Genomic DNA, 27,458 nt, shown 5'->3' with positions numbered 1-27,458 from the left:
GGCCCAACTCCAACAGCAACCTCTTTGCCACCACCTTTCCTACAAGGAGAGGCACTACCTGGTTCAAAAAACTAAATCTCAGTCCCAAAGACATAAAAATTTTAAACAGGGTTCTCTCAGGACATACCTATGACAAGGCTTACCTTGTCAAAATCAAGGCTATAAACTCGTCTCAATGTCGCTGTGGCCATCAGGACACCTATGAACACCAAACCTTTCACTGTCGCTTTTTATCCAATCACAGAGCCAATCTCGATGTTTTTAAAAATGCACGCAACTTTGAGGAAATCTTTAAGGATTGTGATAAAGCCAGAATCACTGAACTATCGTTATTTTTTCAAAAAGCCTATGTAAAATTTTAATATAGTTACCTTTTATGCAGCATTCGTGTACATATGTTATATGTACGTCTGTTTTTTATTTTACTTATGTTTTTCGTATGTACGTCAAATTTATTGTTTTATGTTTATAAATAACTCGTATCCACCTCACTCATTCCTACTACATCCGCCGCCGAAGTATGTCCTCACTTCGTGCCTAGTCTAATTACGCACAAAACCCATCGGTTTATGCAACTAACAAGCTGCAATCGTTATCCACTTCCTTTGACACATCGCTATCATAAAAGTCAAATTCAGGAGATTTTCGCACCAACAGTAGACGCCACACTGCACAAAACACTACACACTCCCACCAAATCACAAGCGAGGACGTTGCAAGGATACAAATTTTAATGCTGTTCACTGGACAAACTTAACATAAGAGGAACAACCTGGCGTCTGAGGACCAAAGTCTATGCCATCTGATCAAAGCTCAAAAAAAAAAAGCCCTTTCAAGACCATTTCAATTGACACCCATATTTTAGTAGTTCATTTAAATCATTGAGTAGTTTGAATTTAAATTTTCAAACAGTTGGCAACCTTTTTCATTCATTCAAAACCATTTAGATTCATACCAATCTTCTACAACAATATATATTTTGAAAGCCGTTTTTTATGTGTTCGCAAAGCTCGAGAACGGCCGAACCGATTTTTTTGAAATTTCGGATACCTGCTTCAGACGTCCCAAGGATGGTTATAGGCTAAAAATTTTGATATATGAAGGGGCGTGGCACTTCCCATACAAACCGATTTTTTCATACTGCATATCTCTGGAAGTGTTCACGGTAGAATACTGGAACTTGGTACGGCAATATATGAAATCAATCTTATACTCATGGAGAAAAATGGGCTATTTGAAAAGGGGTCATGGCGCCGCAAAAAAGTTTATATATAATTCTTGTGTCTGTGTGTTGGTGAGTGCAATCCTTCTAAATGCCCGGACCAATTTTAACGAAGTTTACTGTGTACTTTTGAGTGGCTCTCTGGAGAGTGTAGTTTCAAAACTTCACCCGCCAGTTGGCGCTGTAGTGAAGTTATTACTAAAAATTTTTTTTATTATCCACTTCAAAATATTTATTGGTAACGGTAAAGGCAATACTATTGCCAAAAAGGGCTGCCAGATAGCGCTGGAGTCATTACGAATAAACGCCAAGTTAGAAAAGGTGCCGTGAATGTCAAATTAAATCGACCTGTTGCGCCATTGAGTATATCGAACTCTTATGTGTTACGATTGGCCCAATGGACGTGATATGCCAGTATTATTATGCGTTAAAGCTTCACTATGAGACACCAGGGTTGAGTTGTGCAGTGGTAAATTTCAAGTCACCACCGATAAATCAACCACCAGAACCATTGCGCGCCTTATACTGTAATATTTAAATTAAAATAATTGAATTTAGTTTTTAAAAATGTGGCAACCCTTGTGAGACGTAAATATTATTCAAAACTCTCAAACCAAAGAATTTTTAACAATATTTCGTTAGACAACCACATTTTAATTCTTCAGATAGGTTGCGCATAACCAATTTAAATTTGACTTTTTAAACAGGTGGCAACCCTTTTAAAAATATATTCAGCCCTCATCCATGAGGGGATAATGATTTTATATATCTCCGTATCAAGTTCCGGTAATATATCAAAAATATTTCCTGAGAAATGCTGTATGAAAAATTCCGTTTGTATGGGTGGTCCCACGCCCCCTTGTCTAATCGAGATTAAATTTATCCTATATTTTAAGTTGGGCTAAATGACAGCAGTATACAAAATTTCATGATGATCGGTTAAGTGGTTAAGGCGTGAAAGCAAAGCAAACAAACAAACTGACTTTCGGATTTATAATATTAGTAAGGATGTTCCTATATACAGTCACTCACAGAAGTACTCGTAATTTAGTTACACAATATTCCAAAAGTTTATCCATCATAAATCTTTTTCGCTAATATTCATTTAAAATATAGCTCATTCTATACCAAAAACCATATAAATGATTCTTGCAAACTGTGTACAAAATTCATAAAAATGAATCAAATTTAAAAAAATTTTCATAAAAATTTCAAACTTTTTATTCAGAATTTTTAGAAAAATCTTCAGTATGCAGTTTTGTAGCCCGTTCAATTTTAGTATAATAAAAAGCAAGTTTCAAGCAGCTAAAAATTACCGCTGATTTTTTAGAATTTTTTTTGTCGAGGGACTAAAAAACTGCACTTTATTTTTATATTATGCTGATAAAAAAAACTTGAAGTTTTTGCGAAGGTTTGTTGAGTTTTACTTAAATATTGCACAAGGTTTGAAACTTGAATTTATACTGTTTTAGTTGCACATTATACTACATATTTAAAAAAAGTAATATAAATTAAATAACAAACAAATAGTTAGTTAAAACTTGCCTATATGTGGTCGGGCTATAATTTGGTAATGGGGTATATATTTGAAATTTTGATCGCAGTCTAAAGGAGAAAAATGATTAAGTAACTAGAGGTAATTAGGAAAAAAAGTTAGCTACTAATCTGTCTTGGATGCGTTTCGCAACGGAAGATGACGATTAGAGTTATCAAGAAGTCTGTCTGCCCCACTTTCGGTTGCAAAGTTGTCATGTTCGTTCGTTTGCTGCTCTCCCAAACGAATATTATGCAGTACTGCGCACGCATTGACGACTTTTCCAGCAAACCCGGGATCGTACAAAAGAACCCTTTTTTGCGAAAGGTATCGCCAAGTTCCTTTGAGGACGCCGAAAAGTCTTTCGATGGGATTCCCAACCTTGCAGAGCGCTTCATTATAGCGAAATTTATGAGACCCCTCCGGTTGGTTTTGTAACGGCGTTATAGGCCACGGCTCTAGGGGGTATCCAGAATCACCTGCAAACGTTTTTTTTAGAGTTACACTTTAACATTTATTAAGCGTTACCTATTAAAAACAAGTTGTGGTTCCCATTCTCGTACGAACGCTGCATCACTCTCCGCACTGCAGAGGAGCTCCAAATATAGGAGTCATCTCGTGCTCCCGGATACTTCGCATTCACGTTTAAAATTTTCAAGTTCGGGTCGCATATCTATTGTAACATATGTAGCAGTGGTAATTATGCAATCATCTTCTTTCATAACAATTTGGTTACCATTTGTACATTTAATGAGTGGTATCCAGGATGGTTGATGTACGCCTCCTCATTTTTCGGAGCCAAAATAGAAATACGGGTACAATCGATCGCCCCAATAGTTCCCCCCACAAAAGGCACTGAGGAAAATACTTCTCTGGCAGCTTAACATTCCATTTGCGTCATAGGGAACTTGACTTCCGTTAAAAACAAGTGGTTGTTAATTGCCTCTGTCTTACGATGAATACAACGGCTTATGGATGACTGGCTCATCGAAATGCCCCACTGCTCTCCTACAGGTCGTTGATAGCACCCAGTGGCATAAAAGCGCAAAGTAGACAGAGCCTTCGAAAATACAAGAGATTATAAAAGGTACATTAAGCTTAAAGATCTAGTGCCTCACCTGCTTTTCGGCGGATATAGCATTTACTCTCGAGCCTTCTATATATACACTTCCAACCGTTGAACCAGATCGGCTGCCAAGTTGGGTCCTAGCCGGTATAATTTCCGGAGCTCTGTTGGTGGCAATTCAAACGGATTGTCCGCACTCTGCAACATACGCCGATCCACCCTCAATGCGTTAAACTGCTGCTGACTACGCGACAAACTATAAGCGAGGTACTCAAATGACATTTTTTCACTTAATTTTTTATTTTTGCGCTTTCGAATTATTTATGTTTTTTGTAACAACACCAAACTAGATGTCAAATTAGCGGCCGTTGTTATCGTTACCGACAATAGCTGATTTTGTGCTAACGAATGTTGTTAAGGAAACGTTTAATGAATAGCTATATTGTCGTTTAGTTGCTTTAACAATAAAAAGTGTTGTTAAAATAGCGTAGTGAATCGCACTACAGGTATACAATTTTGTGGACCTTGGTATCACAATGGATACTAAGCTTAATTTTAATCTTCATATTAATGGACAGTCAACAAGGCTAAAGGTGTACTTGCATTTGTGAAACGATGGTCAAAAGAATTTTTACCCTTATATCACTAAAACCCTGTTTACAACATTAGTTAGGCCAATTCTGGAATACGGTTCGGTGGTTTGGGATCCAAGGTATCAAATTTACTCAGACAAGATAGAACCAATTCAAAAACAATTCCTACTTTTTGCTTTAAGAAATTTCCGTTGGGATTCTCAATATAACCTTCCACCTTATACGAGCCGATTAAAACTTATTAATCTTGCTACACTTTCCAGCCGCAGGCAAATGCTTGGTACAATTTTTATAGTTAAATTACTAACAGGCTCAATTTCAAGTCCGCTTCTTCTTGGCGAAGTTAGCCTTAATGTTCCCTTCCGGGTATCAAGACACTTTTGGCCCCCTATTTCTGAAAGCTTGTAAAAGTAATTTTGTATTGCACGACCCACTCCGTTGCTTATGCCAGGATTTTAACTCTCATTTCGGCACGTTTGATATATCAGATCCGCTTTTCAGCAATAAAAAAACGATACTGTTTTCTCTCAACAAATTAATCATTAAAATAAAGACATAAAATCGGCTGATGAATTTAGTACTGTAGCTGAACAGTTTTAGATCTCGACACTTAACAAACTCCTGCCTATCGTGACTTGGCGCAAAAATTGAAAATACTGGTTCCGTACGTCATGCGGACTGCGCCCCCCTTGCGGATGAGCGGGAATGGAGGGTAGAACCCGTTGGGATTATTATTATTATTATTAAGTCCGTTGCAGTTGAATTCAAGGAGCTTCGTGTAGTTCCGGAGACGTGTTGTTATGGGGGTGAGGGATGTGTGTTGCCTAACCGCCATAGACTTTGTGCGCTGCTTTGGGAGGTGCCGCGCTGTGGTGGTAGTGGGTGGCGTCACGATGAAGCGGCTTTTAAAGTTTTCGAGAGAAATATTGTGCGAAAGATTTACGGGCCTTAACGCGTTGGCGAATGCCGCAGACGATTTAACAATGAGCTATATGAGCTTTACAACGACATAGGCATAGTGCAGCGAATTAAAATTCAGCCGCTCCGCTGGCTTGGACGTATCATTCGAGTGGACAGAGACGCTCCTGCTCTGAAAGTATTCAACACGGGCCGCGGTGCTGCGTTCGAAAGACCAAGTGGAGAAGGACTTGGCATCTCCATTTGGTGTCAGATGGCGAAATCAATTAGGGGTTACAGCGCCAATAAAGAAGAATAAGAATATTGTGGAAAATAATCAACAGACGTTCCCGTGTCAGAACCCAGTCTAACTGAATGAAAACAACCGATTATTCGGTTATTTGATTAATCGTGCCATCATTAAGTTTTACACAAGACATCTCGTCCGCAGGATGGCCCATAGTAGTAAAAATTTAATTGTTTAATAGTAAGCATATACATACGTATATATGTATTGGGCATAAAAATCATTCTACCAATTATTGAGAAAATCGAATCCTCTCTGTAAATTTAGATCATTCTCCAAAAGTCGTATATCTTCACACAACGTTTTGTCGTCATCATACTCGTACTTATTGTGATCCTCTTCAGATGCAGTTGACGAGTTTGACGAAGCAGTCAGAATTCCACTGTTACTACAATTGCGCATAAGAAGTGCTGACTCGCCTATTTCGAAATAAGCATCTGTGTACACAGCATAAGACATGTTTTGATGTTTTGGTGCACTGGCAAGTAAGCATGTAACATTCGCCGTGTCGTTATCAGTCGTGAACATCCTCTCACTTCCACAGCGACTTACTTTCGGCAAGAAAGTGACCTGGTTCTCATTGACAGGCTGTGCTTTCGATACTTGCTGTGATATAGATGTCGAGTGTTTATTAGCATCGGAATTATTAGCTGGACCATTATCTTTACAACCATAAAGACGCTTATATATAATGTTATTAACGCTGGTGATGTTGATGGAGTTCTCGTTCGGTGGCTTCCCTAATTGACTATTCAATTTATTTTTTAGCTCCTGTTGCAACTGTTCATAATTCTTTGTGACATCCCTGTTTTTAGTAGTGTTTTCGTTGCTAGGACTGTTTGGAAGTAGACATATTTCATCACTAGCAGTTTTAAGTGTAATATCACCTAAATTGGCTTGTTTATACTGTTGTTGCAGATCAATTTGTGAATTTGTACGGTAACTGAAAGGCCGAGAATGTTCGTCGCGGTAAGCACCCAAAACATCGTCATAAACAATTTTGAGGGCAACTTTCTGTACGGCATAAGTATAAAGATTTCGTCCATCGAAAGCATAAGATTTCACCTCATTTTTTGATGACGTATGTTTAATGTGGGACTTTTTTGGTATTACCAAACCTGATTTAGCTTCAGTTTGTTTTACTGGTGTTTTTGCGAAACACATAGGCGGTGGTGGCGGTGGAGACGATGGCGCTTTTAGTTTCCCATGAAGCTGCGCTAAAGTTGTATCCTGAGAACGCGCAGTTAGGGTACCCGAAATCAAACTTTGCGTCTGTTTTAGAAAAGAATCTGTCAAGGAATTTGTTGAAGCACCACTAATTGAAATTTTACAACTTTTATGTTCTTTGTTTTTTGGCGAACTTTGTAGTATATGTTCGCCTCTAGAACCACTTCGAGCGCTGGAAGACGAGCTGGAGGAAGATGAAGTTGAGTTTGATGACAGCGAAGCTAAAGATGATGAAAAGTTCTCAAAATATTTCAAAGATATTTCCGGTTTGATTAGAGTTTCATTCAAAATGTCATTTTGTTCGCTCGGCTTCAGTGTGTACCATAGCTGACCATAAGTTGATTGCGTTGTCTTTATATCAGATGCAATGCGTTGAGCCAACGGATTTAAATGAGCAAAGTAGTCTTGCGTCATTTGGATATTAAAAGTCCTGTGTTGAAAGGCAGTCATTATTGCTCTGTGTTGTATTAAAGACTCCCGCACTCTTCCGTAGACACTGAATCTAGATAAGAGGAAATATTGTTAAAACTCATCAACAGCTTTGTGATTAAAAATTAAATGGCAGTAAAGACTAAAAAACTACCATTCCCACGACAGCCGGTTCTACGTACCGGAATGACTCGGTTTTCACGCGATCAAGGGCTGTTGTTTCGGCGACCTAACCCCGTTTAGATCGGCGATACCCTTCAATCATTTCACGTCCATGGAGAAATGCCTTGCAGCCGGATCGCTCCGCATCCTTCTTCTCCGGGCGGGCGTTGAGCCCAACCCGGACCAGAAGCATACTTCTGCTGCGTTTACCAGAGTCCACTCCATCCGAACTCCACTTCGGTTAGGTGCAATTCATGCAACGGATGGAGTCACCTAAGAACCTGTTCTGGCCTTAGGTCTTACCGGGAGTGGACCACAAGCTTTGTCGCCCCCCTGTAGCTCAAGCCAAACGGCACCACTAGCCTCCACGGTTATCCGCTTGCGCAACGCGCAGGTGCAAACCAGCACAGCTCCCCTGAGCAACAGCAAACTTCCCCACCCCCTCAACGTGTATATACGGCCTATCACCCTGACATAGGTGCGCTACCCAGGGGTGAACACCGAATGGTAGTAGATGACTTCAACGCGCCCCACGATCTTTGGTACTCAAGCCTGGCTAATGATCGTAGGGGAAACCTATTGGCTTAGCAGATAAGACGATTCGATATTCTGTGCCGTGAATGAAAGCGCCCCACCAGGATTGTGGGCAGCTGCAGCAACTCGCCGTACCTAACTATTGCTAGCGCTGGTCTGATAAATAGCATATCATGACGACCTATGCTAACGCTAGCATCAGACTATCTGCCCATAATCATCTCGAACAATAAGCCCACCGACTTTGCACCCGCGGACCACTGAACCTACACCAAGTTTAACAAAGCTGATTGGAACGGCTTCGCGGAAGTTACAGAGAGCAGCTTCGCCGCCCTTCCCACACACCCAGACGTACATGCTGGCGAACGTCAGTTCCGCAGGGTAGTCACTGCCGCAGCGGCTCGCTTCATAACATCCGGACGCATCGCAGATGCCCGCCCAAACTCCCCGGCTGAAGCAGCCCTACTAGCAAATGGGCGTGAGCACCTTCGCCAGGTCGATCCCGGGGATCCTCGCTTGAAGGACCTTAATTCGGAGATTCGGCAACTGGTAAATCAGCACAAGCGGAAAAAGTGGGAAGTGCACTTGAGATCCCGTAAATTCGCCTCTGGTGTGAGTAAGCTCTGGTCAACCGTGAGGCCAAACGTCCAGTGACCAGGAGGCTGCACAAACTGCCTAAAACCTCCAAAGCCATTGGACCCGACGGAATCTGTATGCTGATGCTGAAACATTTGGGGCCCGCGGGCCGTGTTGCGTTGCTCGGTCACAAATCCCAATTGCGATGCCACCCACTACCACCACAGGGCGGCAACCTCCACAGCAGCGCACAAAGCCTATGGTGGTTAGGCAACACACATCCCTCACCCCCATAACAACACGTCTCCCGAACCACACGAAGCTCCTTCAATTCAACTGCAACGGACTTCAGAGTAAGATCGAGGAGATAACCGTCTTCATGGGAAGGCATGGTATATTGATAGCTGCGGTCCAAGAGACGAAGTTGCCGGATACAACGTGCACCGTCGAGGCAGCGAGCGAGATAATGGTGGTGGCTCAGCATTCATCACGCACCACACTGTGAAGTATCGTTTTATTGAAGCAGACATCGACCGCAGGGATACCACCCTAGAATGTCAGTGCATTGGTTGTCAGGCGATGTATATACCCCCTGTCGCTTGCTGCCCGGCAGCATATCACCCTGATATAGGTGCGCTAAGTGAACGTAAGTTCCGCAGGATTATCACTGCTGCTGCAGCTCGCTTCGTACCAGCAGGTGGCATAACGGACCCCCGTCCAAACTTTCCTGCTGAAGCGGCTGTTCTAGCTGATGAGCGTGACAACCTTCATCAGGCCGATCCCGGAAATCCCCGTATCAGGGATCTCAACACGGAGATTCGGCAGCTTGTGAACGTACATAAGCGGAAAAAGTGGAGAGAGCATCTGAACACTGGAAGCTTTACCTCTTGTGTAAGTAAGCTATGTTCAACCGTGAGGTCACTGTCCAATCCCAAAAAGCACGACGACAGAGTCGAAATATCTTTCGGCGCCCGTGCTTCGGCGGACGCGGAGCGATGCGCGAGCTATTTTAGCCGGAAATTTATACTGCATCCTCCGGTGGACAAAGCCAAGCGTCGAATGATCAGAAAGCTGCACAAAGTGCCAGCAACAAGTGCGCCTCTTGATTTCACCAGCGGTGAAGTTTAGGTAGCCATCGGTAGCGAAAGCCTCCAAAGCCATTGGGCCCGACGGATTATGCATGTTGATGCTGAAAAATGTGGGCCCTGCGGGAGTAGATTATGTAGCCAAGGTTCTCAACCTGTGAATGGCCATTCTCGTCATTCCAGACATATGGAAGAGGGAGAGAGTGGTCCCACTGTTCAAACCGGGGAAACCAGCCAACAGAGGAGAGTTGTTGTTGTAGCTAGCCGCTACAACAACCCCGCCCACCTCGGTTAGTACCTCAATCTTTGTCGTCAAGCTCTAAATACTAGCGGTAACCCCAGGAAGCATGCAGCCTAGACGGGGTCTGTGCAAGGGACAGGGGCGTTAGTAGGGTGGGATATAGTGGGCATGCGAAGAGATGCTGGCAGTCATGGGGCGACTCTCTGCATGCCGGGGATACGTTTAGAGGCAGACGAAGTTCTGGCTCGTCCACGTCTGGTGGTTGTCGAGAGTCTACATAAGTCGAGACTGCCTCTCTGTGAATTCCGTTCAAGGCCCGTCATAAGCTGTCGGGTCCAGAGGTTGTTTGATGTACCTCTGGACTTCGTCCGTCAGTTCGTAGAGATGACTCCTGACGTGCCTGGGCGAGGGCTCTTCTCCAAGGAGTTGTCTGTTTCGGTGCCCGCGAGAGATGCTAAAATATCAGCAAAATTGTGATCCCGGGATTTCGGGATATTTTTTAGGTAAACCCGAGATCCCAGGATTTATCCCGGGATTAAAATTGAGTCATAAATTTTATGAATATGAGTAAAAAATCAATATCTGAAAGCATTTAAATACACCATGAAATAAAGCTATTTAAAATTTACGATAAACTGATTGTAGAACTCATATATCGCTAGCTTAGAGCGAAAAGTTGCTAACTTCACTTTTAATGAAAAATCATATTTTGATATAGGACGCAAAATGTTGTATTCAAAGTTTTGCAAAATACTTGAAGAAAATGGCTATAAGAAGTTTTTTCCTCTCCTGTACAATTTTTAAATTGGGACTTGGCAACTTTGCACTCTACGCTAGCGATATTTATTAAATCAGACAAATTTTAAAGTAGAACATTTTTTTAATTGTATTTAAAAAACCATGTGATTGAGGACGTATACATCACAAATAACAATGTAAATTCCAGGTACTTTTGAAAGTAACAATTAATAAATAAAACAAAAATATACAAAAACAATTTCTCTCTCTATTTCGGCCGCTGTGGTGTAGTGGTAAGCAGTGCGCGCTTCCACTCCGAAACGCCTGGGTTCAAGCCCTGGTCAAAGCAACATCGCAAAAAATATAGAAAAACAATTTTTCTCAACAGCGGTTGTCCCTCGGCAGGCAATGGCAAACCTCCGAGTGTATTTCTACCATGAAAAACAGCTTCTCATAAAAATACAATCGCCGTTCGGAGTCGGCGTAAAATTGTAGGTTGTTGTTGTTGTTGTTGTTGTAGCAGCATACAAATTCCCCAAAGACTTTTTGGGGAGTGTTGCTGGAGTGACAGTCCTTGGCCAGATATAAATCTGGGTCGTTCCGGTTACGTAGACCCGACTGTCGTGGGAACGTAGGTCACTCCGCTTTGTGTGACAACATCAAGGCGCACGCCACAAATCGTAGGAAAAGCTCGGACAAACACTAACACATGTGTAAGCGCCAATCTATTATTATATTATTATAATTTCTCTTAACATGTTTATTCTACTCTAAAAAGAAATGGTGAATGGAGAATTTTTTGCAATTTTTTTTCGCCAATTACTAGAAATTTTGAGGGTGTACGAGTCAAACGGATCTCAGAATTGGATTCAGCGGGTCGAAATACATGTTGGTTGTTGTTGTTGTGGTTGTAACAGCATACAAATTCCCCAAAGACTTTTTGGGGAGTGTTGCTGGAGTGACAGTCCTTGGCCAAATATAAATCAGGGTCGTTCCGGTTACGAAGACCCGACTGTCGTGGTAACGAATACATGTTGGTAGGTGGGTCTGGTTAAAAACACGCACCCTTTTTTTGCCGGTGTTGTTATTATTGCACTTAAAATAATTTCGTTAGAGCAGCAAAGCATTCAAAGCGGAGTCTTCTAAGCTTGACCTGCAGTTTTTACATACAAAACCTACTGATGAAAAACATATTTCGGCCTCAACAATTTTAGGCTGAACTGTCAAAATGTAGACATAATAAATATCTCCTCCATTACAAAATATTTTCACTTCTTTTACCACGGACGAATACGTCGGACGAATTATAGGTTTTTCGATTTGAGGAAGTTTTGAGTAGATTGATCTAAAAAAATATTTAACTTTTCCTTAAAACTCTCTGTTTCGTTTATATTAGCGACGCTATGAGTAAATTCCTTGAAATCTTCTTCAAAAAAGGCTCAGACTGCAATTTAAAAGTACAGCGTGGCGACGAATAACTGTTACCCAGGGTTTTTTTTGAGAAATAAAAAGGTCCTTTATAGATTTTGTGAAAAAAGTATTTTATTGTTAATTTTCCACAGATTTTACTTTATTTGTATTAATTAGTTTTTAAATTTTAATCCTAATTTACATTTGCCAGCAGTGTAAACTTTGAGAGAAAAGTTCATTTGGCACACAGGTCTTCGTCAGTTAATTTATTCCATATCTTCTGTAACCACAGGCAAATTTTCTCTATTTTGGGTCCCTTATACTCCCCCTTTTGTCCAACATAAGGCCTCATACCCAAAAATCGAATAGACTCGGAACTGGTGACTACGACGGCCATTCATTCGACCAACCTTATAGTTTCTTTTCTTTTTTGTATTTTTTTACACAAAGCCTAAGAAAAAATACACCTGAAAAAGACTTGCGTGCCAAATGAACTTTTCTCTCAAAGTTTAAACTGCTGGCAATACTTTTTTCGCAAAATCTACAAGGGACCCTTTTATTTCTCAAAAAAAACTGGGGTAACAGTGATTCGTCGCCACCCTGTACAGTTTCAAGCTTTTTGTTAATTGCAGTCAAAACGGCATTTTACAAAAATCATACTTCAAAATTCATAAACAAATTCCTACTATCAATTCGATATTTCAGAATTTTCGGGATCCCGGGATTAATGCAAGCAAATCCCGGGATTTCCGGGACGTCAAAAACACCGGTATCTCGGGATCCCGGGACTGGCATCCCTAGTGCCCACGTCTGTGGCTCCCAACTAGAAACTACTTGCAGATCATTGTGTTATGTTCCTTAACGGGAAGCATGTCGCTGTCCTGAGTGCCGTGTTTTGGCAAGTCTGCAGCTTCATCCACTGCATCCTGCTAGTCCCAGGTGACCACACAGGCGCTGCATAGTTCAGAAACGGCCGGCCAATTGCCTTGTATGTTGCCAGGAACGTTTTTTTGTCTTTGCCCCAGGTGCTGCCGGCTTGCGACTTGATGACCTTGTTGCCGCTTTGTACTCTTCGACAATTGCGGTTGTATGCCCCGAGAAGAACCTTCGACAGTCTGCTCTCCCTCTCTGCGCCCGCATTCGCAATTGTCAACAAAGTACAGAACCGCAACAAGGTCCTCAAGTCGCTAGCCGGCAGTACTTGGGGCAAAGACAAAGAAACGTTGCTGCCAACGTACAAGGCAATTGACCGGCCGGTTCTAAATCGTAATTTACACTACCAGCGTACAGCACCAGTGTGGTTGTTGTTGTTGTTGTAGCGGCTACAACAACCCCGCCCAGATCGGTTGGTATCTCAGTCGTTGTCGTCAAGTTCCACTAACGGCAACCCTAGGAAGCGTGCAGCTTCTGTGGGATTTGTCCACAGGGACAAGGCCGTTAGGGTTGTCGGGTTTTCCGGGCATGCGNGAGGCATCCCGTCGCTGTCCTAAGTGCCGTATTTTGTACCGTCTGTAGCTTCGTCCACTGCGTCCTACTAGTCCCTGGCGACCACACTGGCGCTGCGTAGTTCAAAACCGGCCGGCCTATTGCCTTGTATGTTGCCAGCAACGTTTCTTTGTCTTTGCCCCAAGTACTGCCGGCTAGCGACTTGAGGACCTTGTTGCGGCTCTGTACTTTATTGACAATAGCGGTTGAGTGCGCAGAGAAGGAGAGCAGGCTGTCGAATGTTACTCCGAGTATTTTGGGGTTATTCACCGTCGGAATTGGTGTGTCATCGACGTGAATCCCCAGCGGTAGCCTGACCTCCTTCGTCCAGGTTGTGAACAGGGTCGCGGAGGATTTCGTAGGGGAGAGGGCTAGACACTTTGCAGTGAAGAAGCGAGAAAGTTCGGAGAGATAGCCGTTTACTTTCGAACACAGGTCATCAATTCCATTCCCAGTCGCCATGATCGAGCAATCGTCGGCATAGGAGACAATCGAGACTCCCTCTGGTGGTTGAGGGAGCTTTGAAATATAAAAGTTAAACAGTAGCGGGGAAAGGACACCACCCTGAGGAACCCCCTGTTTTATTTTTCGCTGCTTACTCATTTTGTCTCTAAATATGACCGACGAATGTCGACCACTCAGATAATTTGCCGACCACCGTTTGAGCCTCTGTGGGAGAGAGGAGGCCAGTGTGGTCACGGAGACTAGTAGGACGCAGTGAACGACGAGGCGAAAATGCTCCCTATAAAGGAGCACAACACAATGATATGCAAACAATTCTTAGTAGGGACCCACAGACGTGGAAGTGAGTCTCAAGACCTGTGAATGCCGTTCTGGGCACACAACCACCTGACATAGACGAGACGGAGCTTCGTCTGCCTCGGAAGACACGGACCATAATAGCCCAACTTCGTCCTGGCTACTGCATCAGGTTGAACTCATGTGCTAAATGAGGGCCCGGCATGCGGATACACCCCATGACTCGAAACATCTCTTCGTATGCACGGAAAGCCCCACACAACTGGCGCCTCTGTCCCTGTGGACAGACCCTATAGAGGCTGCACGCTTCTTGTGTCTTCCGTTAGTTGAGTTGGACGACAACGACTGAGATATTAGCCGATCTGGGCAGGGTTGTTGTAGCCGCTACAATAACAACAATCACTTGGACGAAGGAGGTCAGACTGCAATTGGGTATTCACGTCGATGACGAACCAATTCCGACGGTGAATAGCCCGAAGATCCCCGGAGTAACCTTCGACAGTCTACTCTCCTTCTCGGCGCATACAACCGCAACTAGTATGGACTAGTAGGACGCAGTGGATGAAGCTGCAGGCCTGCCAAAACACGGCACTTACGACAGCGACAGGATGCCTTCTGATGTCGCCGCAACAGCGCATGCACGACCAAGACCACATGCTCCCCATTAAGGAGCATAACACAATGCTCTGCAAGCAATTCCTAGTAGGGTTTCACCGTCGTGGGCACCCGAACAGACATCTGCTTGCGGAAGAACCCTCGGCACAGTTCGTCCGAAGGCATCTATATGAACTGACGAGGTTCATAAAACAACCTCTGGACCCGTCAGCTTACCGACAGGCCTTGAACTGCATTCACAGGGAGTCAGTCTCGAGTTATAAAAGACTCTCGACCTGTGAATGCCTTTCTGGGTACACAATAGAAATAGAAAAATCGAAAAATCTCGAAATAATCGATTTTAGAGAATCGATTCTAAATTTTCGGAATCAATCGAGAATCGATTCTGAGAACTCGATTCTCTTATTTCTCATACATCTTTGGATACGCGTCAGTTGTTAGAATTTTGAAATTTCTGGCACGACTAATATAAATATTAAGTAAGACTAATGGCGCATATTCATAGAGATGCTAGAAATTAGTTTACGAAAAGGAGAAAATTTTAAGGAGGGTATTCAAATTTATTTACTGTCCATATCAAACTACCGGAAATATGTGTCAATCACACATTTTAAAGCAAATAAAGCAATTTTTCCACAAAATTTATTATTAAAACTCTTGTTAGGATAATTTTAATTGAATCATTACACAGTGCGACAGTAAATTTTACACAAAAAAAAAAAAAATATATTACGAAACCATGGGCAAATTGTAGTAAAACTGCGTTCTTAGTTTTTCTTCTGACGTCAGGATTTTTTTGAAAGGACTTTGAAATTTAAAAAATATGATTATTTCCAAAAATTATTTAAAAAATTCAGTGTAATGTAGAATAACAATTTGATTTATTGAAGAAAAAACGCTGTAGAATTATAACAGAACGAATTGTTTGGTGCATAAGGACGAATAGGTATGGAAAATGTCCTTAAAAAATTTTGTCCCTAAATATGAAAATTTGCAATATCCATTTTTGAAAAAATGGTTGTTTGGCCCCCATAATGTTATTCTACATTGGACAGATTTTTTTCTAAATAATTTTTTGAATTAATCATATCATTAATATTTCAAAGTCCTTTGAAAAAAAATCCTAATGTCACGAGTGAAAAACTAAAAACGCAGCTTTTCTATAGTTGACCCATAGTTTCGGGAGTATATCGATTCTTTCATGTTTTGAAATTTTTTGGTTTTTGTCGCACGGTGTTTTAATAGCACTATTAGCCATGATTGATGGCTGTATAATTGGCCGTTTTTATAGATTTTTCAAGTGAATGTAAGATTGAAATAAAAAAATCGGTTAAAATCGAATAATTTGAATTTCGCCGTCTATTATTCGATTCCAAGAATCGTAAGGATTAACTAAGATTCGAGAATCGACTATTGTTCAAATCTTTTCATCCCTAGTACACAACCACCAGACGCTGACGAGACAGAGCTTCATCTGTCTCGGGAGACTCGGACCACAATAGCCCAACTTCGCTCTAACTACTGCAGCAGGAGTAGTTACCTGAGGAGAATGAATTCATATTTCATATTATTTCATATTTATTCATTAATCAACAAACAGTAATTAGGCTTAACATAATCAATAAACAATACTTTACTAAGTAAAGCTATGTTAAGTGTCTTATGAGCAGGCTCTTAAAAGTAAACTTGGTATAGCAAAAGTCAAATCCCAAAGAAAAAGAAAAATCATTTAATTCCGAAAGTGTCCGTCTTATAGGAGCATTCATCGCATAAACTGTTCTATCAAAACCCACATAAAACATCTCGTTACAACGAAGGATCCGTGAAGGTACATTAAAACTAATTTTCATGAGTAGGTATGAGCAATCGATTAAGCCATTAATAATATCATAAACAACGCACATCGACAGCAATGAACGTCTCGACTCTAGTGACATGAGACTTATGAGCAAATAACGAGAACTATAGGGTGGGATCGGTTCCAGAAAGTTCAACCGCCACAGGGCGAAACGTACGAAAGCCCTCTGGACCGACTCCAATCTCCTAATATGAACGGCATGAAAAGGCCTCCAGATAAATACTGCATATTCTAACTTCGACCGAACTAGAGATGTGTACAATACTTTTAAAGTGTATGGGTCAGAAAACGACGAACAGTTACGCCGAATAAAAGCCAACATAGCATACGCCTTAGAAACAACAAAATTTATGTGAGTGGTAAAGCTGAGTTTGGGGTCAAAGTAAACACCAAGGTCTTTGAATTCATCAACCTTTTTTAGCGCAACATTCGAAAGACGATACGATGTTGGAAGATTGTAAACGAGTCTACCATAAGAGGTATAGTGACACTTAGCAATGTTAAGAAATAGGCGATTACGTTCGCACCACTGGAACAAGTTGACAAGCTCGCCCTGTAGGACGAAAGAATCTTCTAAGGACTTAATTTCAGAATAAATTTTTAAGTCATCCGCGTAGGAAGAAACTTACATTTTGAGAAGCAAGAGGAAATATCATTAATAAACAGAATAAACAGCAAGGGACCGAGGACGCTTCCCTGGGGAACCCCAGAGGAAGCTACGAAAGAATAAGAAGACACACCGTCGAGGCGAACGACACAACGTCTGTTGTTTAAATAGGATGAGATCCACCTCAATAATAGAGAGTGGAATCCTAGTATTTCCAGTTTAGCTAAAAGAACTCTATGGGATACTCTGTCAAAGGCCTTTGAAAAGTCCGTGTAAACCGCATCAATCTGAAATCCTTTTTGAAAAGAATCCAGGCAATCTTCGGTGAACACTGCTAAATTAGTTAGGGTAGATCTACCCGGAACAAATCCATGCTGTTGAGGACAAAGCAAGTGTTTTACCTCAAAATATATTTTATCCTTAATTATACACTCAAACAATTTCGACACGGTGGTTAGTTTGGAAATCGGCCTATAATTTTCAATGTTGCTTTTATTGCCGCTCTTGAAGATAGGCGTGATAAAAGTTAATTTCCAAGCATCTATAAAAATGCCAGAAGACAGAGACTTATTAAAAATATGCAGTAACGGAGCAATCAGAGAAGAGCAATTTTTCAATAACACAGCAGAAACACCATCAGCGTCAGTTGTAGTTGACATCTTAAGCTGCTTAATGCCATTAGCAATATCTAGTTCTGTCAAGCTTAACTTTCCAAAGTTGATGGAAGTAGCGAAACTTGACAGAATCTCATCGGGAATGACATCACTAGCGTTGTCTGAGATATAATTAGCGGAAAAATAATTTGCAAACAGATTAGATGCATCAGATAAGGAGTTAGCTGAAACCCCCCTAAGATGCACAGATTTAGGTATATCAGAACATTTTTTCTTTGATTTAATGTAATTCCAAAAAGATTTAGGGTTACATTTAATGTTACCTTCAACGCTTCGAGGATAACGGCGATATAGCAACCTATTGAGCTTATTGAACTTAGCTCGATAATATTTAAAACGCCTGCGGAAATGCTCATTGTTAGACAATTTATGCTTTTTAAAAAACTTATTCTTTAAATTCTTCACTCGTTTAAGCTCTTTTGAAAACCACGGTCATTTATTGGTTTTTGTACTAAGCCTTGGGATGTGACTTATGCAAATATCAAGTATTGTTGTCTTAAAAATATCGTAGCAGCCAGTAACATCCAAGTTTCCCAAAAGCCCAGGCCAGTCCAAATCAAACAGCAGTAGCAGAGCCAGTAATATTATCAGCTGTACTTCCAGATGAGTCGGTGGTAGCAGCGTTAGGAACAACAATCGTGTTGTCATCAAAAGTAGTCAAACCAGTATTGCTTTCGCTCTCATTGGAAATTTTGAGTACAGGCAAATTAGCATCAGCAGTAGCAGTATCAGTGTTAGCATTGTTATTATTGTTGTTTTTATGCACATTAGAGCTTGATTGCTCATTATTTAACTTGTTAGCACTAGCGCGGGTGGGCCGCCTTTGTACACTGTTTTGCCAAGCAACAACATTGTCACCGGCTTTGACTTTTTGGTCGTGTAACCCGCTTATTTTCACTTGCACTGGGAGCCAGGGGAATAGCTCCATCACCCACAGAGTCAACGAACTCTGACAAAACACTTTTTATTTTTTCTAAATCAGCAATCGCGATCAAGACTTTATCTTTAAGTGCACGGGTGACACTACAATTAGCACAAAGAGACATTTTGCACACAAAAAAAGCAATGAAAAGCAGTAAAAATGCAATTTAAACGGAGCAGAGAGAAAACACGTCCGCTCACTTCGACGTCCCGCTGTAATTCAGATGTGCCAAATCGCTTCCTGGGTTTACTGCTACGATTGAGGGACTAACCGATCTGGGTGGGGTTGTTGTAGTCGCTACAATAACAACGACGTACATACGAGCGATCAACGACATTCATAGGGAGTCGTTCACAACCTACAGTGACTTCCGGCCTATGAATGCGGTGATCGGAGCCCTGTCCAGCATGTGGAGACTACCCGCACGACACCAACCGCCTCTTCACAGGCCAGCTCAACCCTACTCAACTGACACCCCTCTTCCTTTGGTCCGACCCTATTGAAACAGTCCGTTTCCTGGGCCTACCGTTAGATGAACTTGACGACAATGACTGAAGGTTGAACCGAAATAGGAGGGGCTTAGTAGTGCCTCTACAACAACTACGGTTGTACGTTATTACGTTCAGAAATATTAAGATCAATTATATTTTGGCGTTTACACTCGGTGGGCGCCTTGATGTTGTAACACAAATGGAGGGACCTACAGTTTTACGCCACCTCAGAACGGCTAATGGACTCGTATGATAAGTTTTTTCATGGCAGAAATGTACTTGGAGGTTTGCCATTGCTCGGCGAGGGGCGAACGCTGTTGGAAAAAACTTTTCCTAAGCTTGATGTTGCCCGCCGCAGGGATCAATCCCAGGTGATACAAAGTGGCTCAACAGCGGCTGTTTACATAACTGGAACAATCCAGAACATATTTACTTGGATTACACTGCAGCAGCATTCCCCACAAAAACTTTTTGGGAAATTTGTATGCTGTTCTAACAACCGCCGGTTCTGTTCTAATGACAATCGGCCCTATTATGGTTGTCGACGTCGACGTCGATGTAAGTTTTTCATCCAAGAATACCCACCGTACGTCCAACTCTAGCTTACTCTGACCACAGTATATTGCGAGGAACACCTTTCCAGAAAAATGCTGTAGTCAACGTAGCTGGAGTTGGTCTTACGAGGGCTATTTTTGGATGAAGAAATGACATCAACGTCGACGTCCGTAATCATAACAGGACCGAATGATTTTTAACTGGCCTAGGACTGGCCTAGGACTGGCACTCCAGCAACATTCCACAAACAATTTTTAAAGAAGTTTCTGAAAGCTGTCAAATTGAAAAATTTAAAAACAGTTGCATGAGCAGTCACATTAGGAAATTTCGGAAGCTAATTTTTGACTGTGCACATTGTGATCACTAAAAATTTGCAATTTCAAAGGTGCCAGCAAGCATTTTGTGAATTTTGATGCGTATTAAAAAAAATAACGACTTCAATATATCAAAAATCGAGGACATCCTCATATCCTATCTATATATATATATAATGATAGCCGTTTTCGTTGTTCGAACTTTACTCAAAAACCACTAGATGGATTTTAGCCAAACTTTCGGATTTTATTACCCAGCAAAAAACACGATTACCACAGAAACGAAGGTGGAAACGAGCTAGGCCATGGGAATCGCTTACCCTTTCGCTTGAAGAAGGCATGGATAAACAGAATCCAGAGAAGCGGACAAAGAATGCCTTACAGAGAAACTAATGTAGAATGCCTAGATAAGTACATACTTATTTATATTAAATTAAAATCAGAAAATGTCTTAAAAGATCAAAATTAATTAAAATTTTAATAAATATAAATCAGTTTTTATACATACATACGTATATATTTAGGTTTTTGATTTTACTTAAAAATCGGTATGTACTTACATGCATATTTAATTAAGCTTAAAATTGTACTTCCTGACTCTTGTACTTCACTTCAGTGACTGACTTTAGCTTCGGTGCAAATTGAACAAAGCAAAACATGATTTTTATGCGAGACAAATTTCCCCAGAAAGTAACGGTAGAAAAAGAATTTTTGGATATTCATTGTTGTTGTTGTTGTAGCAGCAGTGCTCAACCCCCCAGATTTGTCATGTGTCGTCGTCTTCATCCTCCGACTCTGTGAGCCTGAGGCCGAGAAAGCGGGCTGCGTCGATAGGCGCGGTCCAGAGCGCTTCTGGTGTCAGGGTCGTAGGGTTGGAGGTGCACGTGAAGAGGTGCTGGGTGTCGTGGGGACCTTGCCCACATGCAGGGCATGTGTTTGCCACTTGTGTGTTCAGCCGAGAGAGGTAGCAGTTGAGTCGGTGACACCACCCAGAACGGAGTTGTGCTAGGGTGCACCTGGTCTCTCTCGGCAGCTCTATTTCTTCTGGATCTATGGGCGGCGGTCGACCGCCCAAGACGATGTTGTCATTACGCGTACTGAGGCTCGTTCTGACCGCATCGCTGTGTAGGCTGTTGAGCGCCGCTCTGTATGTTGCTGCGTCGAATGGATGGTCTACGTACGGCTCAATGTCCGCTTTCCAGTCGTGCAGGTGTCGTCTCACGTGTCGTGGGGGCGGTTCGTTACGAAGCAAGGCATTGTTGGGGTGATTCCCTCGGTGACAGCCTACGAGGTATTGCTTCGACAGCATGGTGTTGTGCTCTTTCACCGCCAGCATCTGGCTTTCTTCATGTAGGTGATGCTCGGACGACATGAGATGACAACCTGTAGCCGTACGTAGAGCTGCATTCTGGCAGGTTTGGAGGTTCCTCCATCGGGTGTCGCTTGTCCCCGCCGTCCACACTGGTGCCGCGTAGTTAGCCACTGACCGGCCGATTGCCTTGTAGGTCGCGAGCAGGGTTTCTTTATTGGCTCCCCAGGTGCTGCCGGCTAGCGATTTTAGGACTTTGTTCCTGGCTCGCAGTTTGTTGCATGTGGCTGTGGCGTGCGCGGAGAAGGAGAAGAGGCTATCGAACGTCACTCCTAGGATTTTAGGGTGGTTGGTCGTCGGTATTTTGGCGCCATCGACGAAGACGTCCAGTTCTAGCCCCACCTCCTTGGTCCAGGTTGTAAAAAGTGTGGCGCTGGATTTTGCGGCGGAGATTTGGAGGTTCCTTGCGGTGAAGAAGTTGGAAAGATCGGTGAGATAGTCGGTTATTTGTTCGCAAAGTCTGTCTATGTTGGGGCCAGTTGCCATTATTGTGCAGTCATCGGCGTAGCTTACCAAGTTTACTCCTGCTGGCGGCGGAGGGAGTTTGGCCATGTAAAGATTAAACAGTGTCGGGGAGAGTACGCCGCCTTGGGGGACCCCCTGTTTAATTCTACGCGGCTTAGACTTGGCGTTTCGGAATTCGACCGATGACTGACGACCACACAGATAGCTGGTTATCCACCGTTTCGTCCGAGCTGGAAGCGACGAGTCCAGGATGTCTTGGCAGAGGGTCGCGTGGTTCACCGTGTCGAAAGCCTTCGACAGGTCCACAGCGACTAGGACCGTCCTATCACAGGGTCGACGTTGGTTCAGACCCTCGCTAATCTGTGTGGTAATGGTGTTTAATGCTGTTGTCGTGCTGTGCATTTTCCGGAATCCATGTTGGTGTTCGGCTAGCTTCAGATGCTTCGTCAGGCTGGGGAGGAGTAGTGCTTCCATGGTTTTTGCCACTGGGGATAGGAGGGAGATGGGTCTGTACGAGTCTCCTGCGTCCGCCTTCTTCCCTGGCTTAAGGAGGGGAATGATCCTACCCATTTTCCACATCTCGGGGATGATCAGGGTGGACAGTGACAAGTTGAAAGCGGCGGTCATATACTCGACTCCCGCAGGTCCTAGCTTTTTCAGCATCTGCATGGAAATTCCGTCTGGGCCTAACGCCTTCGATGACTTGGCGTGGTTGACAGCTGCCTGCGTCTCTTCGATGGTGAAGCACAGTGGTGTGTCTCGGGGGCGGAGTTTGTGTGCTTTCCGTAGCACGCTGCGGCGGGTTTTGTCTCTCTCTGGGTGTGCAATGAATTGCCGGCTGAAGAAGCGCGCGCACGACCGCGGATCCGACGTGGTGGTGGTGCCGAAGGTGAGAGCGACATTGTCTCTACGCTTCGTCGGATTGGAGAGGGACTTGACTGTGGACCACAGTTTGCTGGCTCCGCTTGAGAGGTTGCAGGATTTTAAATGCTCATTCCATTTGTTCCGCTTGTGTTCGTTGACCAGGTTTCTAATGTCCCTATTGAGATCTCTGATACGGGGATCCCCTGGATTAGCCTGGCGGATTCGATCACGCTCGTCTGCGAGTCCCGCCGCTTCAGTGGGGTATCCTGGGCGGATTTTGGCGATCCGGCCGGCTGGTATGAAGCGAGCGGCTGCTGCGTTGATGATCCTGCGGATATTGCGCTCTGCTACGCGCGCGCATGATGGTAGAGGAAGAGCATTGAATTTGCGATCTGTGAATTCCGTGAAACCGTCCCAGTTCGCCTTCCGTGTGTTCATAAATGTCCGGTTCTCGGATGTCATAAAATCTCTTGGCTGGTCTATGGCGACTACTATGGGCAGGTGGTCTGATGCGAGCTTGAGCACTGATTGCCATCCAATGCAGTTTATCAGACCCCCGCTTGCTATAGTTATATCTGGCGAGCTATAGCAGTCTCTCGCGACCCTGGTGGGGGCATCATCATTCACAGTGCAGAACGTGGGGTCGTCAATTTGCTCAGCGAGCATTGTACCCCGCTGGTCATTGCCCAGATTGGAGTGCCAGAGTTCGTGGTGCGCATTGAAGTCGCCTAGCACTACCCGGTTCACACCCTCTAATAGCGCACTTATGTTAGGGTGGTATCCAGCTGAGCAACTGGTGGCGGGTGGTATGTATACATTGACGATCTCCAGCTCCGTATCCCCCGACTTGATGGCCAAGCCTTGACATTCAATGAATGTATCGTTGGAGTCAGTTCGGGGGGTAATGAGCCGATATTGAACCGCGTTATGCAATATGAAGGCAATGCCGCCTCCGGTGCCACGGGGGCGGTCTCTTCGGAGTACGTTGAACTCGTCCTGGCTCTGAAGGCTCGAGCCGGAGTGGAGTTTGGTCTCCTGGATCGCCGCGACTGAGATTTTATGCCTTCTCATGAAACCGACTATCTCAGCGATCTTACTTTGTAGTCCGTTGCAATTGAACTGCAACAGCGGTGAAGGTGTTATTAAGGACTCTGCTGATTATATGGGATATTTCTATGCCCTACTTATAAATAAGAGTCTCCAGACAGGATCAGTACCGGAAGAATGGAAAATTTCATCAATAGTGCCCGTCAAGAAAGTTAGAAAAACGGTTAAAGCTGAGGAGCTTAGGCCCATCAATACTCTCCCTAGCTTGGAAAAAATGCTAGAAACCGTTGTGAAAAACCAGCTACAGTACTATGTGGAATCCAATAAAATACTCATAAAAGAACAATCTGGATTCAGAGCTAAACATTCCTGTGAGACTGCGCTGAATCTGGTGCTTTCTCAATGGAAAGAAGATCTGAACAGACACCTTAATGTAGTGGCAGTGTTTATTGATCTTAAAAGAGCATTTGAAACCGTTGATAGGGTCCGAATGTTGGATAAACTAAAATACATTGGTATAAAAAACACTGAGCTTGACTGGTTTAGAAGCTTTCTGTGTAATCGTAGGCAACAAACAATAGTTAATTCAAAGAGGTCTAGTAAGATAGCCGTAGACATCGGATTACCACAGGGCTCAGTTTTGGCACCCCTACTCTTTAATATATATATAAACGATATTAAAAGTTCTCTCAAACATTGTAAAATAAAACTCTTTGCGGATGATGCCTTGTTAACGATCAGTGATACGGAACTACCAAATGCGATTGTCAAAATGCAAGAAGATCTTAATTCTTTGTATCAATGGCTGTGTTCAAATAAACTCAAACTGAATGTGAAAAAGACTAACTTTATGGTATTTTCCAGAGCGGCAAATGCTGACTCCGTAAGCCGTGAATTAAAAATCAAAGATGAAAATATCGAAGAGGTGAAAATTGTCAAGTACCTAGGAATATACATAGACAACAAACTAAAGTTTGATGAGCACGTTGAGTATACAGTCAACAAGATTGCTAAAAAAATTGGCCTTATAAAGAGATCGTGTAAGTACTTGGGAAGAAGATATAAAACGTTGGTGTACAGGTCAATAGTAGAACCGCACTTTATATACTGCCCCACGATTTTCTTCCTAGCGGGGGACTCCCATGTAGATAAGCTGCAAAAAATGCAAAACCGAGCGATGAGATTCATCCTCAACAAACCGTATGACACACCAACAAGATGTATGCTTGAAACCTTGAATTGGTTAAGCGTGAAGCAACAAGTTTTTTACCACGCTATGAAATTTGTGTACAATATTAAGAAGGGCAACCTGCCGGATTATCTTAGCGATAATCTCCGATATATAAATGAGACGCATACATATTTGTTGAGAGAGAATAACAGCTTCAGACTCCCGAAGTATAGAACAGAAGTGGACAAAAAAAATATTTTCTATAAAGGCTTAAAGTGCTTCAATGAATTACCAGAGGCTATAAAAAATTGTGATACTATCACTCTTTTCAAGCGGCTGCTATTTGACTATTGTAGAACGCAGCCTACAAGATAGTGATGTATCAACAATAGCGTGGATTGGAAACTAGGCCTTTCCAACCACCAAGATATCGAGACTAGACGGATCGGAAACTCGGCCTTTCCGACTACCTAGACCCTTAGATAATAAACAATAAACGAGCGGATTGGAAACTAGGCCTTTCCAACCGTTAACCGTCACGAAAGCGCGACTGGGTGGATCGGAAACTCGGCCGTTCTGACCACCCAGGAGATATCAATAAATGGAGTAACCCAAAAAGAATAGCGCGGATTGGAAACTCGGCCTTTCCAACCGTCTACATAACTTCCAGGAAATTGCATGCGTGTATAATGACATAAAATAATTGCAGTGATAAAGAAATAATGTTATTTAAAAATTTCTGTAGAGCATTTTGTATTTTGTATTTAATATTTAATATTTATATTTTAAATCTAAAATCTAATTATAAGAATGTTAAATCTTTGTTGCAATATAAGTCTAACAGACTGTAAAAAATAAATAAATAAATAAATAAACAGCTTGATGGATTGTGGCCTTATAATGGTTACGCGTGGGGTGAGCGAGTACTGGCGCGCTGCCTGTGCTGGTGGTAGTGCCTGAGGTGCCTGTAGGGCCTGACGTGCTGGTCCCCGACCGGGTGGGTTAGCCGCAGGTGTCGCGACCGGTGGTGGGGTTGGTGGTTGCGTCGGCGTGTGTATTGTTGGTGGCGTTGGCACGGGGTGTTGTGGTGCGGCTGGGCAGCAGGCTGCAATGAAGCCAGTACTCCATTCACGGTGGTGCGTTAGGCCTGAGCAGCGCTTTAGGTGGCACCAATTGTTGCATGCGTTGCACCTAACCGATGTTGTGTTGCGCCTTATCAGGTTGGTGCAAACGCTGCAGAACCATCTGTCCTGGGTGGATGTCCTGTGTTGCGTGCTTGTGGATGGTCCACTGGTTGATGGTTGGGCGGGTGTTGGCTGTGTGGAGTTACAGGTTTGTTGGTTGTTGCAGCACGATGCAACAAAATTGTTACTCCACTCCCTGTGGTGCCGAAGACCTGAGCATGCCTTTAGATGGCACCAGGCGTTGCAGCGGTTGCAGCGGACAGAGGTTGAGGAGTGGTGTATGTTGCGGTGGCAAACACTACAGATCCAGGGCCCGGGATTTTGTTCTATGCCGGCGCGGACCAGTAGTATACGGAGCAGACTTGCCGGTGGGTCATGCTCCCATGGCAAAAAATTTGGGGGGTTGCTGCTGTGGTGATGGTCCTTGGTCGGAGTGAGTTCTCCGAGTCAATCCGGTACGTAGAACCGACCATCTTGGGACTGTTGGATATTCATTCTATTTTACAGCTGACTACGATGCAGTATTCTACTTTGCATTCCCTGAAATGAGGCAAAGAAGCGAAACAAATAAAATATTGTAGGACATTCTACAATATTTTATTTGTTTCGCTTCCCTGCCTCATTTCAGGGAATGCAAAGTAGAATACTGCATCGTAGTCAGCCGTAAAATAGAATGAATATCCAACAATCCCAAGATGGTCGGTTCTACGTACCGGATTGACTCGGAGAACTCACTCCGACCAAGGACCATCACCACAGCATACTTTGCATTTCCCGAAATGAAACAAAGAAGCGAAATAAATAAAATATTGTAGGACATTCTAGTTTGCATTACCGGCATTACCTAAAAGAAGCGAAACAATTCGAAGGCATTATAACGCTATGCCTTCTAGAACACGTTACCACTAAAAGCGATTACCGATTTTTTGCTGGGTAATAAAAGTCGTATTTATAAACAGATTTCGTTCAAATTCAAAATGTATGCTACCTGCATGACGAGAAATTCGTTTGCGAAAACTGTACCCTATAGGTGGCGTTAGAGTCGAGTTATCTAGAA

General features: G+C 43.0%; 2 protein-coding genes across 2 annotated transcripts; both read right to left on the bottom strand.

Annotated features, from left to right (window-relative positions):
• Window positions 1–2,649: 2,649 nt before the first annotated feature.
• On the bottom strand, window positions 2,650–4,399 carry LOC108360585 (putative nuclease HARBI1). The gene is made up of 5 exons (XM_017612939.1): window positions 3,875–4,399; window positions 3,493–3,816; window positions 3,285–3,429; window positions 2,884–3,235; window positions 2,650–2,827 (listed from the first exon to the last, which is right to left on the bottom strand). Coding segments are annotated over exons 2-5 (501 nt in total). The 5' UTR covers window positions 3,496–3,816; window positions 3,875–4,399; the 3' UTR covers window positions 2,650–2,826.
• A 1,352-nt stretch (window positions 4,400–5,751) lies between these two features.
• LOC108360581 (uncharacterized) lies at window positions 5,752–27,458 on the bottom strand. Its single transcript, XM_017612932.1, has 4 exons — window positions 27,449–27,458; window positions 24,980–24,985; window positions 13,793–13,804; window positions 5,752–7,348 (listed from the first exon to the last, which is right to left on the bottom strand). Exon 4 carries the CDS (start codon window positions 7,294–7,296, stop codon window positions 5,845–5,847), a length of 1,452 nt encoding a protein of 483 aa, XP_017468421.1. The 5' UTR covers window positions 7,297–7,348; window positions 13,793–13,804; window positions 24,980–24,985; window positions 27,449–27,458; the 3' UTR covers window positions 5,752–5,844.

This window comes from Rhagoletis zephyria, unplaced genomic scaffold (assembly GCF_001687245.7).
Source record: "Rhagoletis zephyria isolate East Lansing unplaced genomic scaffold, Rhagoletis_zephyria_1.1 Rzeph_scaffold_00590, whole genome shotgun sequence".
Lineage (NCBI taxonomy): Eukaryota > Metazoa > Arthropoda > Insecta > Diptera > Tephritidae > Rhagoletis > Rhagoletis zephyria.
The sequence above is the reverse complement of the archived record's forward strand: the minus strand, read 5'-3'. Positions and strand labels throughout refer to the sequence as shown.